The sequence below is a fragment of the Platichthys flesus genome, chromosome 4 (assembly GCF_949316205.1).
Source record: "Platichthys flesus chromosome 4, fPlaFle2.1, whole genome shotgun sequence".
Taxonomy (NCBI): Eukaryota; Metazoa; Chordata; class Actinopteri; order Pleuronectiformes; family Pleuronectidae; genus Platichthys; species Platichthys flesus.
The window spans coordinates 23,723,906-23,743,059 of NC_084948.1; the positions used below are offsets into that span (position 1 = coordinate 23,723,906).

Here is a 19,154-nt window from a genome sequence, read left to right on the forward strand (position 1 = left end):
CGATGCCCACTTCATAGCTCAGCAAGCAGGAGGAGTGCGTGAAGGACATGGCTGCGGCCGCTGCCATCTTTATTTAACATGAGGGGCAGAAGACGGGACGGAATCTGAAAGCTGTCAGGCTGTAATCTGGTGTTAACTGAGGTCAAGACAAATAGATCGTGCCACAGATTTTTTTGGGTTCTTGCACGATTATGCAAAAAAAAAAAAAACTACTGGTCAAAATGCCATGAAATCTGGTGGAAGGACGGGAGGTGAATCAGGGGAGAACCCAGTAGAATGTTGGTGCGGCTCCAGATCAGACGGAGGATCTCCCAGAGAAGAATCCATGGATCTTGATGATAAAAAACTCAGGAACATTTAAGGAACTGATATGTACAAGTGTGTTGAATTGAAGGGGACTGTTGGGCTTTGAAGAATGGGCCATCGGACGTGCACTATCTTGTCCTTGAAAAAGAAAATCAACGCAAACAACTGTGGCCCAAAAAGAATCGTGCCGTGTAACCCTGCTGGAAAAAAAAGCATTTTATTAGCACATATATATTGTCTCTGATTTAGCAAGCTAACTTCCAGATGTTTTAGTTTCTAATCCCCCCCGCCTCCTGTTTCCTAATCCTTGCTACCTTAGTATTGCGGAGTCTGTCTGTGGGAGGATAACGACCTGGCTCACTGGAAAAGTAGGTGAAAGGGACAAAGATCAACACTTTATAAAAAATAAAACCATGCATTGTGTGACATAACAGAAGAATCTGAAAGGACTGGTAGTTACATTGACAGTAATCTGAGCCAATTCTTCTTCTTACGATGCTTTATCTAAACAAAAATTAATAAATTACAGTAGTAAACCAGAAAAGAAGGGAGGTGTGGAAAAAATGAAAAAGCTGCGACATCTTGGTCCAAATATTTTTTTTGGGGGGGGGAAGGAAATATATGCTCTGACACAGAAGATATATCAAGATAGATACAGAGTTCAAGGGGGCTTTGCATTAATCTCACGTTGTAATGACAGTTTAAGGTTTTGGTATTCTGATGAATTCCAGGATTGGGCTTAAACTGCTTTCATTTTGTTTGCTGGTCTTTAATCTTCTAACCCTGCGTTCTTAATGAGAACTCGGAGCAGGTTTTTAATCTCGCATGAATGAGGCCGCGGATTACGGGCCCCTGACCTTGCCATGGCGCACAGCTGCTTCCTCCTCAAATCAAGTCGCTCGCCCTGTGTAGCTTGCAGAAGAGGATAATCTTACTTTTTGAGCCACAATGCTCCAGAATCTGAACTGTGCGTGAAAAGATGCAAACACACCGGCAGCCTCCTTCATTTTTTGGGGGGTGGGGGGGTTGGGGAGTGAAGTTCAGAAACAGGACTGATTCACGACTCCCAGGAGCGGCTCGGGGTTCGAAGGTGTCCACAGACTTCGACTTGAGGCCTCTTCTGCAGATGTGTGTCATGGCAGCTTGGGGAGATGATATCTGATGTCCGTGGCATTATCTCCATCTAATCCCTTTGACTTTTAGATGCAGCGCTACTTGCAGAGTTGAGGGCTGCAGCTTCGTGCGCCAGTGTGTGTCTGCGTGTGAACTTCTCAACGATGAGTTTTAGTAGTTGCTTCAGGGTTACAGATTGCTTTATATTCCATTGCTACAGAAAAGCACAGGACATTTATATCCACTGATAAAAACATCTTGATAAACTAGTTTGTTGAACTTTGAAGGGGATATTTCACTCAAATGTTTTGTTCTCTTTAAAACTTGTTGGTTAAAATTCATCCCAGTTTTGATTTAGTCATCAGTAGAACACTGCAAATAATGCTTAGTTAAATAATAATTATCAGATAGTGATTGCCACCATGTTGGATTTGATGAATAAACAGTGCTCTTCAAATATCTCAGTTGTTTACAAGATTAAGCAGCAACATTTGTCTCGAAAAATAACTTAAAGAAACCCTTTAAACAGAATGAGAATACTTTTTCAAACTGACGAGGGTTTTGTCAGATAGGAACATCAGATATTATTGTGTATTTTATTTGCATTTACCACGAACGTCCAACCTAAACCGCTAACTTGTATCTCTTAAACAATAACTGTGATAGAGTCACTTTCTCAGGTCCTGTTCTTTCCTTGACTGACAGCGTAAGGTTAATACACACGATGGTTTGATGACGACTGAAGAGCGGCTGCTTCGTGCTCAATCTCCATCTCGCTAAACCTGAATGTGCAGATTCGTAAATTCGTCATTAGTCACATCCTCTGCTTCTGAAGCAACGATGCTGCAGGTTACTCATAAAGGTTTATTCAAATGACATCAAAGCCAGAATCAATTAGGCTTCTCACTGATTTACATCTGTGAGTCTGGAGCACAAAGCATTTTGCTTCTTACAGCTACACCTGCACTGCTGGGCAACAGGTTCTTCAGGGTTTCAGGGTCTTAGGTCTTTTATAACCCTCATCTAAGTTATCCTAATATTTCAGCCCTAATTTAGTTCTATGACCTAATCTATAAAACTATAGTAAAACTGCCTAATCGATGTGCAACTGTTGAGTTTTTGACTATTAGACTAGAATTAGAATATTAGAATATAATTGTAATTCTGAAACAGCTTCTAGTTCCTCATTTAGAGCTCAGTCCAAACTTCAATCACTTTTGTATTTGTATTTGTCCATCTTCATCTTTCATGACTCAAGTTTAAACAACTTAAATAATGAATCTTCCATGAATATTTCTCAACAAAGAGCCAAAGGAAATTTTTTTTAACAATCTATTCAATCAATTAAGAGTGAAAGGAGCTGATGAGGTAGAGTCGCACTGACATCTACTGGCCAACGTGTGGCACTTCACCTGGTTTGAGTGGTATGTCTCGTTAGCAGAAATAAAACGCTGAATGGTAACAAAATGCTGTTTATTTCAAAGTGTAAACTGTGAAAGCATTTATTTAAAAATACTGGACATGCAGGCAGAAGTAGACATAAGAGAAAGCAGGCTCTGGGTTAATGTGCAACAGTCCTTGAGACAAGAACTAACAAAGGTCACCTTTCTTTATTTATATTAAACTACTGCATATTGCATAAGGCACATATTTGCATCAAATACTATAACTAATGTTCTGTTACAAAACTTTCAGTCACACTGCAACCACTCCACGAAAACTGGAGTAAGCTGACAGTAATATTCTTTAAACTGTGCATATTATGTTAGTGATACTGTTTCTTTGAACAAAAGTTAGTGCGAGTGCTTTGCATATCTATCGGTTGAATAAAACTGTATGTTTTAAACTTATAACGACAGAACACTTGACCGGGAATAAAAGAAACGTCTCGGCATCGAACACTGTGAGTCTGTGTGGGTGTGTAGGAGGGTGGGGTGTGCAAACAGAAGTATTTCAGCAATCAAAACACAGTCAGGTAATGTGTGTCCCTGAGAAACTTAGTTAATTAGTCCTGCTAATTTGCAACATCTTGGGAACTACCTGAAAATTGTCCGCACCTTTGAAATGGTGACAAACACCGGGTTCTGTGTGAAATGCATATTAGAAATACAGCAAAGGAACCGTGACATTTATGCATGTCGAAAAATACTCCTGTGAAATACACAGGAAACGTGTGTCTTTTCCCAGTAGAGGATAACAGTATATACTCAATGTTCAACAGATGAATTTGAGTCCAATTACAAGCTGCTGTTCATGTCCAGACAAGCGTTGACATAAGATGCAGGAGCAGAGGCGCTCTGAGGAGAACCGGCCTCCTCAGGAAGAGGGCCAGCCTCTGGTGAAGCCCTCTGAACCGAGTCTGCAGGCGTCGCCTCTGGGTCACACTCCGCAGAACAACTTACCATTTCGATAGTGATGTGCGACTCCTCAGCTTTGACCAGGTGGCTCGGGGAGGGGACGGTGAAGTCCGGCGAGGAGAGCTTGGCAAGGATCTGCAGGTGTTCCGGATCGGAACCCGACTCCACACTTTTACACAAGCCGCACAGACTCTGATGCATCTCCTCCAGGTTCTGCTCCAGCTCGGTTTGCTCCTGCAGCAGCAGCTCTTTCTCACTTTTCTGTGGAGAGGGCGACAATGAAGTAGCAGTCGCTTCCTCAACTTCTTTTGTTTTGCACAAACAAATTGAAACTTTAAACTACCATGTCAAATGAAAGGTTCACCACTAGAGGTCAATAAAGGTCACAAATTATGTAGAGCTTTAGAGACACTGAGTTCAGTCATATGTTGCAGACACAGGACACATCGAAGGTAACTTACTAATCGTTTGATTTCACATTCTAGATGTTGAATGCTGTCTAGTTTTCGTTTTCGGCAGCGCTGGGCAGCCACGCGGTTTTTGCTTCGGCGACGGACGTCATGGACAAACTCCAGCTGATCGGGAGTCAGCTGATAGTTTCTCAGAAGCTGCTGGAAGGCACTCCGGCTCAGCGCTGAGATCTGCTCCACTGGGAACGGGAGCTGAATCTGTGGAGAACAGGGTTAAGCTACATTAATTTGACAAATTATCTATAACTATCACCATAAAACACTAGTTTTCCAACGACCTCTGCAGCTCTTTTCTTGTTGGCCTCAGTGTCTCCATCCGTGTCCAGGTCCGAGTCGTCCCCAGAGTTGATCGAGGAGGACATGCATGGGCTCTCCTCTGTCTGGGACAACGTGTCGGTGCGTGGAGCGAGGTCATCACCTGTCCCAAGGTCCCTGAGGAAAGGGCAGTCTCCTGCACTGGAGTTAAAGTCCAGCTGCTTAAGCCAATGAAAGTCTGATGCTTTGGCTAAATTGTTTTGGTCCAAGGGATCCAGGGGGAGGGGTTGACCTTGAGAAGGGCATAGGTCAGACCAAAATCCTTTTGCCAGATGTTCAGCCACCTCCCTCTCCACACTGCTCCTCTGCCCACATCCCACCTCGGGGCTTAAAGCAGCCAGTGCCGGGTCTGAGAGATCACCTGTCCTCCTCTGTCCGAGGCCAGCCGCGCTCTGCTCTAATAACTCACTGCAGTTTCCTGCCCCTGATGTGTTGACTGGACACGAACCGGGGTCACAGTTGGTTTCAGCGCCAAGCGTCTCGACCGTCTGTTTAACGTGCCCGCCTGCCGGCTCGATGAGCTCTGGCGGGTTCACGTCCCCGGGGGTCGACAGGTCACAGGGCAAGCCACAGTCTGCCAAGCTGAACTCACTTTGATTACACACGTCTCCTATCTCTAAAATATCCCTTTCGCAAAACTGAGACGGAGGATCTGCTTTGTCGGAGTCCGGGCAGGGCAAAGACAACATGGGGCACACTCCACTTGCGGTCAACTCCAGAGTTAAGGGGGCCATTTGGGGCCCGCAGTTCTCCAGACAGAAGTTTTCTTCCCCGTCATTCGTCTGGCTCTGCGCTGGCTGAGGACACTGGGATGGGCAGATGGCTTGTTCATCTCCCGCCGATGGCACCGAGCTTTGAGGTGCAGATGATTTTGGTTGGCTGCTCTCGACACTGGAGCCCAAACCGGCGCTCGGATTCCGGCTCCGACAGCAGGCTCTCTGGCGGACCTCCTCTGAGCTCCTTCTGCCTCCCGAAAACTTTGGGATGATGAAATCAAAGCACGAAGATTCCAAGTCTTGAAAGCCTAAAAACTCAGCACTGCTGTGAATAGCGTGAATGTTTTCTTTGGTGAAGAGCAGCTTGGATGTGTAGGCGAATTGAAGCAACGGTTCAAACCCCTCCACCGTCACCTGTGGACAGAAGATGTACGACAACATATTTTAAGCCATAATAAAACCATGCAAGTAGCAAAACAATTACACATCAACAGGGCAGTTACCTACGTCCCCTAAAACAGCACATACATTAAGAGTTAATAACTTTTCAACACATTAACTCCAGTATGTAATAAACAACTCGCTGTAATAAACTGAATTATTCTCTGACAAATATACAAAATTGTTGTTGCCTAAATTGTTATGTTTTTTTGTAAGTGCAAGGGGTAAGGGGTGTTTGGTGGCTGCTCTTGCATGTACTAATTTATAGATATTATAGCTTGTTAAATGTAAATCGACACATTTAAGCTATAGACAAGGAGAACCTAAGGTGATAAAAGCACATTATTGATATTCTGCTAAAATGTATTGGTTTCGTGGGAAAGTCCTGTCAAGTGCAGAACAGCCTTGTTTCCCACTCCCTCAGATGACTTACACATTTGAGAAAGAGGAACTGATCTCGACACGTTTCTCTGAAACTGTAAGTAACAAAGATTACAAGCACAGACGCCCAACAACTTTTCTGCAGTGTGGTTTCTTTTTCCACTGACCTCTTCCGGCAAGGTGATGATGGCGTTCGGTCTGATGACGCTGGCGACCCGGCTGTGAAAGTATTCACTGCAGGAGGCCAGGACGGAGCAGTGGGCCCGAAAACTCCGGTCCCCCACCACCACCGTCACGTCGCACAGGACGTCCTGCTGCCGCTGGTCGTTCAGACACCGGAGCACGTGGGCGCTGTGCACGGCCGACTGAAACGTGAAGGCTGACATGCGAGGGGCTGGGAGCGACATGGTTCCTACAAGCTCAGCCTGGTTCAGAAAATACACCAACAGTCAGAATAAAACCACAATGTAAACTATGTCTGAAGTTAGTCAAAAATAATCTGCAAACAATTGTGATTAACTTGATAAAAACCTGAGATCTCTCTTTTTATTCTTCTATGAAAATAACTATACTTTCAGGCTAAAGACTGACGTTTTGTAAAGACAAGATATTTGAAGAATCAGTGAAATGTATTTTTTACGACCCTTTATAAAAAGTATTTGAGTGCATCCGACACTATATATGAACATAAATATTTAAGAAAGCATATTTTTATCAATCACTTTAACTCAAAAACAATACTGTATTGTGTTATTACCCTAGATACACCGGACACACCTCTTTCTTGTGCTTCTTATACTAATGTTTCAAAAAACACAAAAGGTTTGATGTAGGAATATTCAAATAGAAACTTACATTTACTTGATTATTATAATACCATTACAACTATATAATGTAATATAACAATTCAGCATTAAGAAAACACAAAGATATAATGAATACATATGTTTGTGTGTTTTTGTTACCTGTTTATTCATATTAAATAAAGGACACACAAAAATCCAATTAAAAGAGGTATGTCCTGTTTGTCCATACCAATAATATTGGATATGAATTTGAGTTCCTTGGTTTCATGATAGGAAAAAAAAGAAAAAGGAAATCTGATTTTTTAAATATTAATATTCAAATGAGATAGCAGATGCACTGAAATCAAATAGAAACATTTGTGTGTCCGGTGTAAAGTAGGGTAACAATACAACTTGGCCTTAGATTGGAGTCAGTGGGTCACATCACATTGAAGCTTTAGAAAAAAATGAGTTTTAAAACTATTAATACTAATACTTCAAATATTAGGACTAAAAATCTACTAACTCAGCATGTTTGTGTCAGCGGGTCACGTGAGAGGGAAGCTAATGAAAACGTTGCAGTTATCTTTATTAGGTAAAAAAACTGTGATACATTAAACTACTTAAAAACTTTAACACTAGTTCAGGAATCACGTTAATAACAGACAATTAGCATCAGCACTTTACAACTGATGAGTCACCGGAGCCTGGACGAGTTTCATTTCTAACTTGGGCAGCAAGTTTAAATCGCTGAGTCATGATAAGCTCAGCTGGGGCCTGGCGGAGCAGCGTGACGTTGCGTAATGAGACAGTAAAGAACGACGTTTGTAACCCAGCACATTGAAATATGCTATTAAAGATGATTCCGGTCATATTTTGCTGAGTTTTAAATCCGAGCGGGGGGAAGCTTTAGCCAGGCCGGACCATTAGCTTCACGAGCACGCCACGCGAGCTTCCTGTTATCGCGTAGAAGTAAACAACAATTAACAAAACAACAAACTTCATGGAGGTGAAAGTTTAAAAAAGGGCTAAAGTTTGACTGACCTGTCATTGCAGCGGGACGTTACTGCCACTTGTTAGAAGAGCGTGGGGATGATCATCCGGAACCCGAACGTTCCCCTGGTCATGTGACAGCCCGGACCAGGAAGCGTTGCACTCACTGCGCATGCTCACTGCCACAGGCCTCAGATGGGCCACAATATTTCAAATTATACTATCACAACAATATTTATATTCAGTCACAGCACAAAGAAAGACACGTGCCTCATTTGTTAGCTTTTAATTACATGATGTTGATGTATTTTCATTTAAAAAAAGGAGACATATAAATATTTTGCTTTGACGAATCCTTCTCCTACTTCCTGAAATTCAAATCCCAATATCTGTTCAGAGTCCGTCTCCACTTGCATGTGAGTTATTGTCCTTGTTTTTCACCCGTCGATGTGAGAAACAGTTCGATTCCCGGAGCAGCGTACGACATTGCCGGGGATGAAAAAATGTCAACACGTGTCCAAAATGTTTAGAGTCAGTTTGATCTTGTCACAGCCCCGTTTGAGTCTTTGACAAGTCGAGAGCAAAAAATACAACGAACACCTTTTCAAGAGCGGTTCTGGTTCCAGCAGTAAATTTCCCAATTCAGAAAAATCTGTATTTAAAAGGAGGTTTAAGTCTGGAATTGAATCGGGACCATAAAAATATTTCATTCTGACCAAAATAAAATTATTGAAAAACCAAAAAAGGTACAAGGATGGTTTGGGTAAATAAACTACACATCCCAGAATCCATTGCCCTTTTGTGTTTACATTTTCAGGGCAGCAGCTTGCTCCTAAAATCGGGGACGTCGCTATTCCACCTGAGGATTGTGGGTATTTAAGTATTTCTTCATGATATTACAAATAAAACATGTTTTCTTTTAAAAAGCGGGTACTATCCTACTCACTTGAGGCCTTATACAGGAGCTTATCACGTTATTGTCACAGTGTTAGGGGCCCATAGCCTGTGGTAGCTCTCCACTGGATGGTTTCAATACTATGGCTCATAATCAGACTGTATTCAGAAAATGAAATGGGATTCTTTTACTTCTGGAACCAGAACCGTTCTATCGGTGAGCTGGAGAAACTGGAGCTGGAGCAGCAGCAGCAGCAGCAACATTGGCTGGTTTGAATTTCCTGAGTAGAGAGGCACGTGCGATCAGAGGATCCTTTCGTAGAAGAGGAGGTAGGCTTGGCAACTCTGGACTTTGTTCTCGCTCGCAGGCTGAACGCTCGTGTCGCTGACATAGAACCAGGATCCTTTGGCTGGCTCCACATCTCCTGCTTTAAAGCAACAAGTTAGTGAACAGATGTTTAAAAAACACCACGATGCAAATTGTTTGTCTGTTTGTGGTCATGCCTACCATCTGATGCGTGTCCGTTGGATGTGGGTTTAGGGCCCTCGGGTCGTACTTTCACGTAGCCTGTGTAATGCCCGCCCCTCATTGTTCCACTGTGTTCTACGATGCCGAATAAACTATACAGAATCCGAGTCTCTCCTTCCGTCACGTTCTGCGTGGAGACAAAGTTTTTGTTAGTGCCCGGAAATAAAACAACGATACAGTTATTATATGTGTGATAAAAGCCATTAATTGGGATATTTACCTTGCATTTCTCCACACAGAAAGAAGCCAAATCCAGTATCAGGGGGAATTGGACGTGTCGGTTCACCTTACTAATACCGTGTCCACTCTATAAGAAAACAAGTGGTTAAATATTGCACAAATACATGATTCAGTACATTACAAAAGACTAAATTAAACTATAATAACAAGTGAATCCAAGCTGTAAGCATTTTTCTTCACCCGTCATATGTTTACCTGTTTAAATCTCTTCATGTGAAGGGTAAGTACTGGAGGGGGAGAAGAGATCAGCATTTGCTTCAAGGCGTCGGTGTAGACATTGTTCTTGGATCCTTAACAAAGCACAAACAAAGAAAAAACATTGTTATTCATCTTGAAATGCAAAAGGGAGAAAAAGAGTGGATTGGTGACAGTGTACTGCCCCACATCCACAGATGTAGAGTTCATGAGTTTACACGAGGAGATAAAAGCAGGTCAAACAACAGGTCAAAAGTGTTCATGAGAGAAATTCCACACACCTGCAGCTTTGTTTTTGTTCCCCCGCTGTTTGGTGCAGGTGACACACAACAGGCTGTTGTTCTCCGTGAGGGTTTCCACCTCAGTGAACTGGAACAGGCAGGACTCCACCGAGCAGGCCATCTTCTCGGGGGACGTTCTGGAAGCCAGCGTGTGGAAGGCCAGCTCCGGGTCCTGGTTCACGACAGTGTACTCTCTCTCTTCCTCTGGCTCATCTTCAGCCTCTGTGCTTTGATCCGCAGCATCCGAGTCCTGTATGAAGGCCTCATCCAGGGTGACTTTCTCCATGTCATCCACCAGCTGTGTATCTTCCTCTGCCTCCGGCGCCACGTCAGATGTGTTGCCGTCATCCAAGACGCCGTCCTCTGATTCCTGGTTCTTCGACAGGACTTCAAACCGGTTGCTGACGGATGAATTAGCAGATGAGTCGGTTTCTGAATCTTCGCCCTCCTCTTCTTTTTCTTCTTTCTCTTCTTTCTCAGCCTGGACTGTGTCCTGGTCCTGTGCACCCACGTCAGTGGCAGGGATTTGAGTAGCGTCACTCGGGGGGGCTGGTTCTTCTTCTGCATCTTCTTCCATATGTATCTCAGTGACAACAGTTTCCCCGTCCTCTGTGCTCGGAGAAGGATCCATCTGGTCGCTCTCTGAAAAGCTCGGAGGTGTGAGATGATCCAAGGTGACTCTGTCCTCAAACTTCTGCTGCCTCTTCTGCTGCTGTAATCAAAAACAAGGCTAGTTAGTTCATTCTGCACGATGTTTCCTCGAGTGAAGGCCAGATCCATTCGTGCCGATCCACTGACGTACCTTAGATTGCTTCTTGGCCTGCTTCTTGGCCTTCTTCTGCTGGTACTTGCTCGCACCCCCGCTGGTAACGTCATTGTCATCGTCCCCGTTGGTCAGAGCAGGGCTGATTCTGTCATCTGGGATCGGCTCAGTGGTCTTTTGAAAGGCTTTTTTCAGGCTCTTCTTTTTATTTGCCTGAAGAATGCATTCATAATGAGCAACATGCATTTAACTTGCATATAATGAGCAACACACCGACTATTGAGGGTCTTACCTCGTCAGAAATGGGAAGAGAAAGATCCAAAAACATTTCGGTCACTACAGAAACCTGCAAGTGCAAGAAGTGGCTGTTAAGCTTCACACTGACACAACACTGACCAGTTATCTTAAACAGGTTTATCAACAGTACAAACCGTTTTACACTGCTGACACATTATTGTGCTGGTCAATTCCCCACCAAAAACTTGGTCGACAAAGTTTTTTGGAAACCCATTTTTCTCGTACTCTGAAATCAGAACGCCACATTTAATTATTAGGTGAACCAAGACATACTATGGAGGGATACACACGTTTCCTACTTAACAATATGTTTATTTTAAATCCCAGTGACTTACCCTTTACTAATGTTTTCAGCTGCTCATCATCTGTGCTTTTCTTGGATTGTTTCAAAGCCTCCACGATCCCTGTGCTAACTCTCTGCAGAGACAAACAAAAACGTTTAGATGTAAATTATAAAAAACTAATTTGATTTCACATTTTCACAGAATATCATCAGTTCTAAGCCTCTTTACACTGATAAATCCTCAAGTTGTGAAAATCACACAAACTATCGGTGGGGGGAGCTGAATCTTTAACATCTTTCAATGAGGAAAATGTATCTGGCAACAAATCTCTGCATTTCATGAATAATTAAATGCCCTAAATTTGTGTAAAGTTTGATTAAATTGCTGTCGATGAGCTAGAATAACAGATGTATTTTCACAGCCGTACTGTTCCAATGTCAAATCAACACACTTCCATTTAACAAATAGCCACATGGACCGCTATAGAGTATTTTAAGTGTATATCCTATGTGATATATGCTCTAAACTGGACGTATATACTGTACTTTATGCTCCTCAGCACGCATCCCGTCTAGAAGGTAGCGCAGCAGCTCCTGGCTGTCTTGCTGCTGAAACCCTCTGAATCTGGGAGCCCTGCAGGAAACGGACAAGATGATGAATGACACCTGATGCAGTGACGACAGGAAGACGCACAATCTCACAACGAGTTCCACCTCAATCCGTCGTCCCGCTCACCTTTTACAAACTTGAGTGAACAGCTCCTGTGGTGTCACCACCCCCTTCTTGGATTCCTGGATCTCATTAAGTAGTCCACACATAGCCAGAGTCAGGGATCCTGGCTGAGCCAACTGCACCGTGACAGGCTCCTGCAACCAGAATAAAAAACAAGGCTTTAATGATCAACGGCTGTATATCAGGAAGGATACAGCTACTGTTTTTAACATTTGAAGGATAACAGCAACACACCAGGTCTGAGGGGGCAACAGGTTTAATGTCCAGACTCATTTTCTCTTCTGGCAGTTTGTTGAGCGTCTGTCTTAAGAGCAGTGTTTGAGAGAGACTCTGCAAAAGACAATGACAGAAGTTAACAATGACCCCACAGTTTAAAACCTCTCTCACTTTAAAGCAATGATGGCGGCCGAGTTCTACCTGAATGACAGCGTTAAAGAAGCAGGTATTTCCCAGGTTGCTCAGGCCCTTCACTGGAACACCACCTTGGTCTTCAGGTGGGCTGGGCTTTTTCACAACACTCTCTTTCTTGGTGTTTTTCTTTTGCTGCTGCTTGTTTTCTATGTTCTCTGCGTCCTCACTTTCCATCACTGTTACAGTGTCTGTCTGCGGCTGCACTTCCATCAAGACCTCTTCCTCTTTCACTCCTAAATAACAAAAAGTGGACATTAAATAACACATTTTAATAAAAGAAAAATCAAGAGTGATAATAAACTTCTCGGTGATACTCACTCTTCTGTGGTCTCTTTATGGGTTCTGCAGAACTTTGCTTTTGTAGGCTGGTCACCAGCTGAGACAGATGCCCAGTTCTGGAGTACTGCACCTCATCGTCACATATATAACACCTGCAGGGTCGACAACACATGAAAAAATAAGCTTGTAGTTTTCAAGTTCAAACACAATGTCCAGTGGTTTGAGGAAGTAAATCAGATAACTGCACTTTGTGGACCATTGATCGTGTTGCAGATTTTAGTGTTGCAGATTAAACAAGATTTAATTCCAACACACATTATGAAAATAGGATTGTTTGTCATTATGGGTCATTTAAGTATTTGTGTGGGGAAATTTTCAGGGAGATGACTCAGAACCAGTAAATCTCACAGAGCTTCAGAACTTCTCTGGAGAGAGGCTACTTGTAATTTTGACAGATTGCTCAACACCCAGGTAATACAATCCCTGCTGAGAGGCATGGTGGTGGCAGCATCATGCCATGGAGGGTGTCTTTAGTTGTAGGGACAGGGGAGACAGACACTGAAGGGGTTCTTGAAGAAAACCTAATCTAGAGTTAACCTGTCAGCATTTTACTGATCCAAAGCAAGTCTCTGACTGTCCTGTTTGACCGAATCCCGGATGTAAACCCTGCAGAACATCTGTGTAGAGACCTGAAGATGAAGGCAAAAACATCTTAATGCTGTATTTCCTGATAGAAAAGAGGCTTCTACAAATACTAAGTACTGAATCAAAGGCCATTTATTATTATTTTTCCAAACTTCTGACAATAGATTTTGTGTTATTGAGAATACAGGGACAAGATCAGTTCAATCCATTCACGATTCCTTCTGCATCATAATAACGTGTGTAAGAAGTGATGAATACTTCCTGAAGCCCCTGTGTGTGTGTCCCCCCCCATGAATCCAAGCATCACACTCACCACACACTCCAGTTGTCCATGCTGACCACCAGGCAATGGGGTTCTGACCGCGGAGTCTCGTAGTGTTTGATGGCGTGCTGGTTCTCAGAGTGGCGCCCGCAGCCCTGGTGGAGAAGAGGATCATGGTAGTTGAGGTAAAAAAAAGAAGGTAAAACATCTGAAGAGGGAATCGGTTGAAGGAACTCACTCTGTGGCCGCATTTCAGACACATCCACACGGCTGCTCCTCCACTCTCCTCCTCCTCCTCCTCCTGCTGCGCCTGGTTGGTGTCAGAGTTCTCTTTGTTTTCATCGTGCTTACAATCCTGGCAGCTGGTCCAGTCCGAGCTGCCCGTCAGCTTCTTGAGGAGAGTCTGGTCTGTTCCTTTCTTGATGTGCCTGCAGTTTGGCCCTGGACAAAACAATAGATGAAGAACAACAGGATGAGAGGAAAGTTCAGCCTGGGCCCTGTTCCATGTCGTCCTAACACCAGGAGGTTGTTGGTTTGTTTACCCGTCAGGTCGATCTCCTCATCCTCTCTGGGGCTTTTGTCCTTCGCCCGTTTCTTTCCCATTTTTCACCTTCAATAAAAAAAGCGAATCACACACACATCAGTCACAGCAGCTAATGCTAGCGTAGGCTAACCAGACTGTAATCATGCTTTAGCACCAGTTTCTGTTTCCCAGTACACAATAAAGACAATTAAACCATGAACCACCCCCAGTGACCAGCACCACGGACCAGTCAACTCACTGTCACAACCGGAGCCGCTAAACCTCCACGATCCACCGGTTCCGGTTAACTTTGCGACGATGGAATCACCGACACGAACATAACTTCGATCGGGTTCGTCGATTAAATCGATTTAATGCGAGGGAACTTAATCTGCAGCGTTTTTTAACAGTGACACACAAACAAAAAAAAATCTCCTTCCACAGATTCACCGGCAGAAAAAATCCCAGCTGACACATGCAGAGACAACGGAAGCCGGACGGTGCCACCGTTTTTACCGCTCGGGTATGCGGCGTTTCCGGTGTGCGTCGTTCGGGTCCGAGTGGAAACAAGTATACTAGGACTAGCTTAGTGTAACGTGGACGTAGCAGAACAGCTGTCAAATTTAAATCTGGTTTATTTGTAAACACAACTTATTTAAATATCTTCCATTGTCTTCTGTCTTTTGTAAGCATGTATTGTTTTATGTTTGCATGCATTAGTTTGTTATCTAGAATGTATTAGTTTGTTTGCTAGCATTTTCTAGTGTGTTAGCATCTTTTAGTTTGTTTGATAACATTAAGGAGTTTGTTTGTTAGCATTGGTTTGGTTGCTAGCATTTATTAAATTATTTGCATGCTTTGGTTTGTTTGCTAGCATTTATTGGTTTGTTTATTAGCATTAGTTTGGTTACTAGCATTTATTAGTTTGTTTATTAGCATTAGTTTGGTTACTAGCATTTATTAGTTTGTTTATTAGCATTACTTTGTTTTCTAGCATTTACTAGTTTGTTTGTATGTATTAGTTTGTTTACTAGTTCAATGGCATGCAGCTTGTTGTTCACTTGAGAACAACATCCCTAACTGTGGGCAGAAAACGTGTCTGATTGCTTTATTTTTCTCACTGTGTTGTAGCAGTGGAGGTCGTCGCTCCAGCTCGCCTCCATCAACATGCCCAACGTGGAGTGGGCTGAGGCTCAGCTCGCGGAGATCGAGCTGCTGACCAGCATGTTCCCCACCGTGGAGGAGCTGGAGCTCACTGACCAGCTGGCGGTGGCTGAGCTCAGGGACTTTGTGGAGGGGTCGGCCTCAGCACACAGCCCCCCTGGTCCCCACAGACCCCAGTTTCTCATCAAGCAGAGATTGGACACTGCAAACACGGCCATGGTAACCTAACCAGACTGTCATGGGATGTCACTGTGATTCATCTCTGCCCTGAAATATAATAATTTTCTTCTTGCTCCATTTAGACAGACGTCATTCTGTCCTGTGCTTATCCATTTGAGTATCCCAGTGTGTTACCAGAGATAACAGTCCGGTAAGTAGACTTCATCCAGTGTTCTTCACATACTATCTCTTAAATGACTAATCTGCTGAGGTTGCAATAATTATCTATATTTCACATTTTAAAGCTGAGTCTTACAAAACAACAAGATAAGATGTGTTTTTATGAAATATTATCAAATTGTATAATCCTTTACCTGAATTGATCCCCAGGGGCAGTATTCAGGTATTGCAGCAGCCCAAGTACAGAATAAATACAGATTCAAATAATATATTATAAATGGAGTATAAGAACAATTAACAAAAAAGTAATGACACAGCCAAAGACACAAATAACAATTGTGCACACAAATTCAGGTGGTCAACACATCTATAGTGATGTGCTTAAGCTAGTTGAATGTGTACATGCTGAGAGAAAGATTAACATGCAGTCAATCCAAGTCCACCATAGCAAAGGACCATAACCATATGAATTGCACTGGAAAGATCGAAATCAGTGCAATAGAATAAAATAAAGAACAGAAGAATGTGTCAGGTGTTTTGAAATGTCAAGTTAGTACAAGCAAATCTCAGTGTGAGAAAACACAAGCAAGCACGTTTTCATTTTGTTGTTCTGTCTGAGGAAGCGCCACATCTTTCACCTGGTTTGTATCGACAATCATGTGTCATCCTCGGCTCCCCCGCAGTGTAAAGTCCCCCAGGGGTTGATCAAGCTGCCGGTCTACTAACTAGAAAAAAGTGGGTCGACCCTTGTTCTTGAATCCCTACTTGAGCATGCTGAAAGATTTAGAATTGAGAATATCCTGTTCAGTACACACAAGGCACTGCATGTTCCTGCCCTCAAGATACATGATCACCTCCTTCTACTTCTCAGCTCCTCCGATCCTCACATCTCTGTTTTTATATTTAAGGATTTAAATCTCTCAGAATAGAATAAACAGTGTTTTTATGCATTTAAATATGCAAATTATTGATTCACTCTAGTTAAAAAAATGTGGTGTATGAATAAATCTCTACTTGCTCACAAAAAGAAGTCAAGGACAACTGTTCCATTGCTGTAGGTTAATGTGGAGACGAAATGATTTAAAATGACATAGATGAGCAACAACCTGTGCAGAGGAAAGTGATTATAGGTCATTTTCAGCTGTTATGGCCTCATTGGAAGTAAAGATAGCTGCCGAATGTGCCACCGATTTGCCTCACATGTTTTGGAACAAACCCATTGAAAAGCTGCTAAAGGATATATCAACCTCTATCAATGACAACAGTAGCCTTGGAGGATAAATCGCAGGATCGTCTGCTGTCCGCTTCAATCAGGCGGCCCATAACTGAGACAAACAACCCCATCACGTTGTCACAGTAAAAATGAGTGAAGTCGTGGTCTTGAGAAGAAATGCTGGAGCGGGCAGATGATTCATTTATCACAATGCAAAACACTGCAGCAGCAGTAAAAGAAAACTGTCGCTTGTGATTTGCTTTTAAGAAACATTTTCACTGAGAATTCAGTCATTTATTTTAATTAGTTTATTTTGTGTTGTTTCGTACTACAGATGTTATTTTCCTCCATTAGAGTTGTTTGGTCTTGAGGATAGGATTTTGCCTGAATTCTTCTTAAAGCAGTTTTGACTTGTGCTGTAGGTGTGCTGGTCTCAGTCGGGCCCAGCAGACGCAGCTCCACACAGCGCTCAACGCACACCTCGTGGAAAACTGCCTGGGGGAAGTGTGTGTGCTCTCTGCGGTGGACTGGGTGAAAGACAACCTGCAGCTCTTCATAAGCAAGAGTTTAACAGCAGCACCGGTCCCAAAGCAAGAAGCGTCTCCCCGGGCGGAGGAAGTGTTCACCCGACTGTGGATCTACAGCCACCACATCTACAACAAGACGAAGAGGAAGAACATCCTGGAGTGGTCCAAGGAGCTCGGCCTGTCAGGGTTCAGCATGCCCGGGAAGCCTGGAGTTGTGTGTGTGGAGGGGCTTCAGTCGACCTGCGAGGAGTTCTGGTCCAGGTAACTTCACTGAGGTTATTTTTAGCAGCTGATGTTGCAGCCAGAAGCTTTGCTGAGGTGTGAGGTCTATACTTTCTCTAATCCCCCCCCCCCTCTTCAATTTAGAGTGAAGGTTCTCACATGGAAGAAGATCATGATTCGACACAGGGAGGATATTCCTCTTGATCGTCAGTGCAAGGACAGCAGGACAGTGGAAAGTGTGGAATCCTTGCGCAAATTCACAGGCTTTGAAGAGGCCATGTTCGACCCCCATGGGAACCGAGGGAATCACATGGACCTCGGGCAACTCTACCAGTTCTTAAGCGAGAAAGGCTGTTGTGACGTCTTTCAGATATATTTTGGCATTGAAGGGAGGTAGGGGTCAAACTTGGAGCCTTGCATTTGCAAGTGGTCGTTTAGTTTTATGTGTGTTACATGCTCACAAATGCAATCGTGAGCCTGTGGTCACATGTGGCTGATAAACTGAAATGAACGAGCCACCTTTTTTATGGAGAGTTGCTCAGCTGTTCCACCGGGGACCTCATTGGAATAAAAGACAGAAACAACATCTCTGCAACCCTGAGACACACAGCTCTTGCTCTTTGCAACTAATAGGCATATTTTTCAAAAATAAGTATTAAAAAGATGTTTACCTGAGCATTTTCTCAAGGACCTCAGTTCAATTTGCAATTTTAATACTCATATGTGCCACAGATCACATCTTGCCCCAGGTGTTTCTCCCCTCAAATGGCACCACTGTGTATTGCTACCAGGCTATAACAGGATTTTCAGGTCTGATACCGCATTCATAATTGGACAACATAGTCAACAATATCCTTGGTATCTGTTTATGAAATCTGTTGATTTTCTTTCTTCTTATGAATTATAGATAAAACAACCGCGGAAAGACTTTCTCCAATTTTCTTGGAATGATTATCTGATGAATTGTGCAGAGTTGTGGATTACACTCAAGCAATTAAAAAAATCTGGGTATTGAACATGACTCTTATTGATAAACCCTTAAGACTGAAATAGAAATAAATAATCCATATTGACTTTTATGTCTTTTTTTTTCTCTGGGGTTTGATGTACATTTGTTACAGATTAATTAGGCAAACTATTGAAATAGGCATATCGTACTTTTCAGTATGACTTGTCCTGTATGTAGAGTCTTTTTATTTAAAAAATGTTACAGGTATTTAATTCGATTTACTTGCAAACTTGCTTGGTGTACATTTGCCAGCAGATGGCAGCATTATATTACCAAAATTGGAAAGTATGAAAAGTTGTCTGTGATTTCAAAACTAACACATGGCATGACCTCAATGACCTCTGTTAGAAAAATATATAGGGCAACAATGATTGTGGTTTTTCAAATCACATGCTATCTTGATCAAACGTGAGTATCGTGATTTCCAGGAAATATTTAACTCATGAATTTAGCCTGTAGACTTAAAGG

At 42.9% G+C, this 19,154-nt stretch overlaps 3 protein-coding genes across 5 annotated transcripts; 1 reads left to right on the forward strand and 2 right to left on the reverse strand.

Moving 5' to 3' along the window:
* Window positions 1-2,875: 2,875 nt before the first annotated feature.
* Window positions 2,876-8,042, reverse strand: LOC133951499 (transcription regulator protein BACH1-like). The gene is made up of 5 exons (XM_062385489.1): window positions 7,929-8,042; window positions 6,267-6,524; window positions 4,525-5,691; window positions 4,238-4,444; window positions 2,876-4,037 (listed from the first exon to the last, which is right to left on the reverse strand). The coding sequence occupies exons 2-5, from the start codon at window positions 6,504-6,506 to the stop codon at window positions 3,657-3,659; spliced, it is 1,995 nt and encodes a 664-aa protein (XP_062241473.1). The 5' UTR covers window positions 6,507-6,524; window positions 7,929-8,042; the 3' UTR covers window positions 2,876-3,656.
* A 105-nt stretch (window positions 8,043-8,147) lies between these two features.
* usp16 (ubiquitin specific peptidase 16) lies at window positions 8,148-14,712 on the reverse strand. Of its 3 annotated transcripts, none has more exons than XM_062385486.1 (18): window positions 14,472-14,712; window positions 14,232-14,299; window positions 13,928-14,130; window positions 13,741-13,844; window positions 12,822-12,934; window positions 12,510-12,736; window positions 12,327-12,422; window positions 12,096-12,226; window positions 11,906-11,993; window positions 11,412-11,493; window positions 11,211-11,302; window positions 11,072-11,125; window positions 10,819-10,992; window positions 10,017-10,728; window positions 9,736-9,830; window positions 9,521-9,607; window positions 9,280-9,427; window positions 8,148-9,196 (listed from the first exon to the last, which is right to left on the reverse strand). In XM_062385486.1, exons 2-18 carry the CDS (start codon window positions 14,290-14,292, stop codon window positions 9,075-9,077), a joined length of 2,589 nt encoding a protein of 862 aa, XP_062241470.1. In that variant the 5' UTR covers window positions 14,293-14,299; window positions 14,472-14,712; the 3' UTR covers window positions 8,148-9,074. The 3 variants fall into 3 exon arrangements, with proteins under 3 accessions (XP_062241470.1, XP_062241472.1, XP_062241469.1); XM_062385488.1 differs by having other exon boundaries at window positions 8,148-9,199; window positions 10,017-10,725; window positions 14,472-14,710; XM_062385485.1 differs by having other exon boundaries at window positions 8,148-9,199; window positions 14,472-14,710.
* A 30-nt stretch (window positions 14,713-14,742) lies between these two features.
* Window positions 14,743-18,751, forward strand: rwdd2b (RWD domain containing 2B). Its single transcript, XM_062385490.1, has 5 exons — window positions 14,743-14,897; window positions 15,344-15,595; window positions 15,679-15,746; window positions 17,351-17,716; window positions 17,822-18,751. Exons 2-5 carry the CDS (start codon window positions 15,380-15,382, stop codon window positions 18,072-18,074), a joined length of 903 nt encoding a protein of 300 aa, XP_062241474.1. The 5' UTR covers window positions 14,743-14,897; window positions 15,344-15,379; the 3' UTR covers window positions 18,075-18,751.
* Window positions 18,752-19,154: the final 403 nt, after the last annotated feature.

Excerpts from the sequence above, each read along its gene's own strand:
- LOC133951499 (XM_062385489.1), bottom strand. The coding sequence starts at position 6,506 with ATGTCGCTCCCAGCCCCTCGCATGTCAGCCTTCACGTTTCAGTCGGCC. Across the intron at positions 5,692-6,266 it reads TCATCACCTTGCCGGAAGAG|GTGACGGTGGAGGGGTTTGA; the intron begins GTCAGTGGAAAA and ends TTCTGTCCACAG. Across the intron at positions 4,038-4,237 it reads AATGTGAAATCAAACGATTA|AAAAGTGAGAAAGAGCTGCT; the intron begins GTAAGTTACCTT and ends CCCTCTCCACAG.
- usp16 (XM_062385485.1), bottom strand. The coding sequence starts at position 14,292 with ATGGGAAAGAAACGGGCGAAGGACAAAAGCCCCAGAGAGGATGAGGAG. Across the intron at positions 10,993-11,071 it reads CTCTTCCCATTTCTGACGAG|GCAAATAAAAAGAAGAGCCT; the intron begins GTAAGACCCTCA and ends TGCATTCTTCAG. Across the intron at positions 9,428-9,520 it reads TCTGTGTGGAGAAATGCAAG|AACGTGACGGAAGGAGAGAC; the intron begins GTAAATATCCCA and ends GTCTCCACGCAG.
- rwdd2b (XM_062385490.1), top strand. The coding sequence starts at position 15,380 with ATGCCCAACGTGGAGTGGGCTGAGGCTCAGCTCGCGGAGATCGAGCTG. Across the intron at positions 15,596-15,678 it reads ACACTGCAAACACGGCCATG|ACAGACGTCATTCTGTCCTG; the intron begins GTAACCTAACCA and ends TGCTCCATTTAG. Across the intron at positions 17,717-17,821 it reads TGCGAGGAGTTCTGGTCCAG|AGTGAAGGTTCTCACATGGA; the intron begins GTAACTTCACTG and ends TCTTCAATTTAG.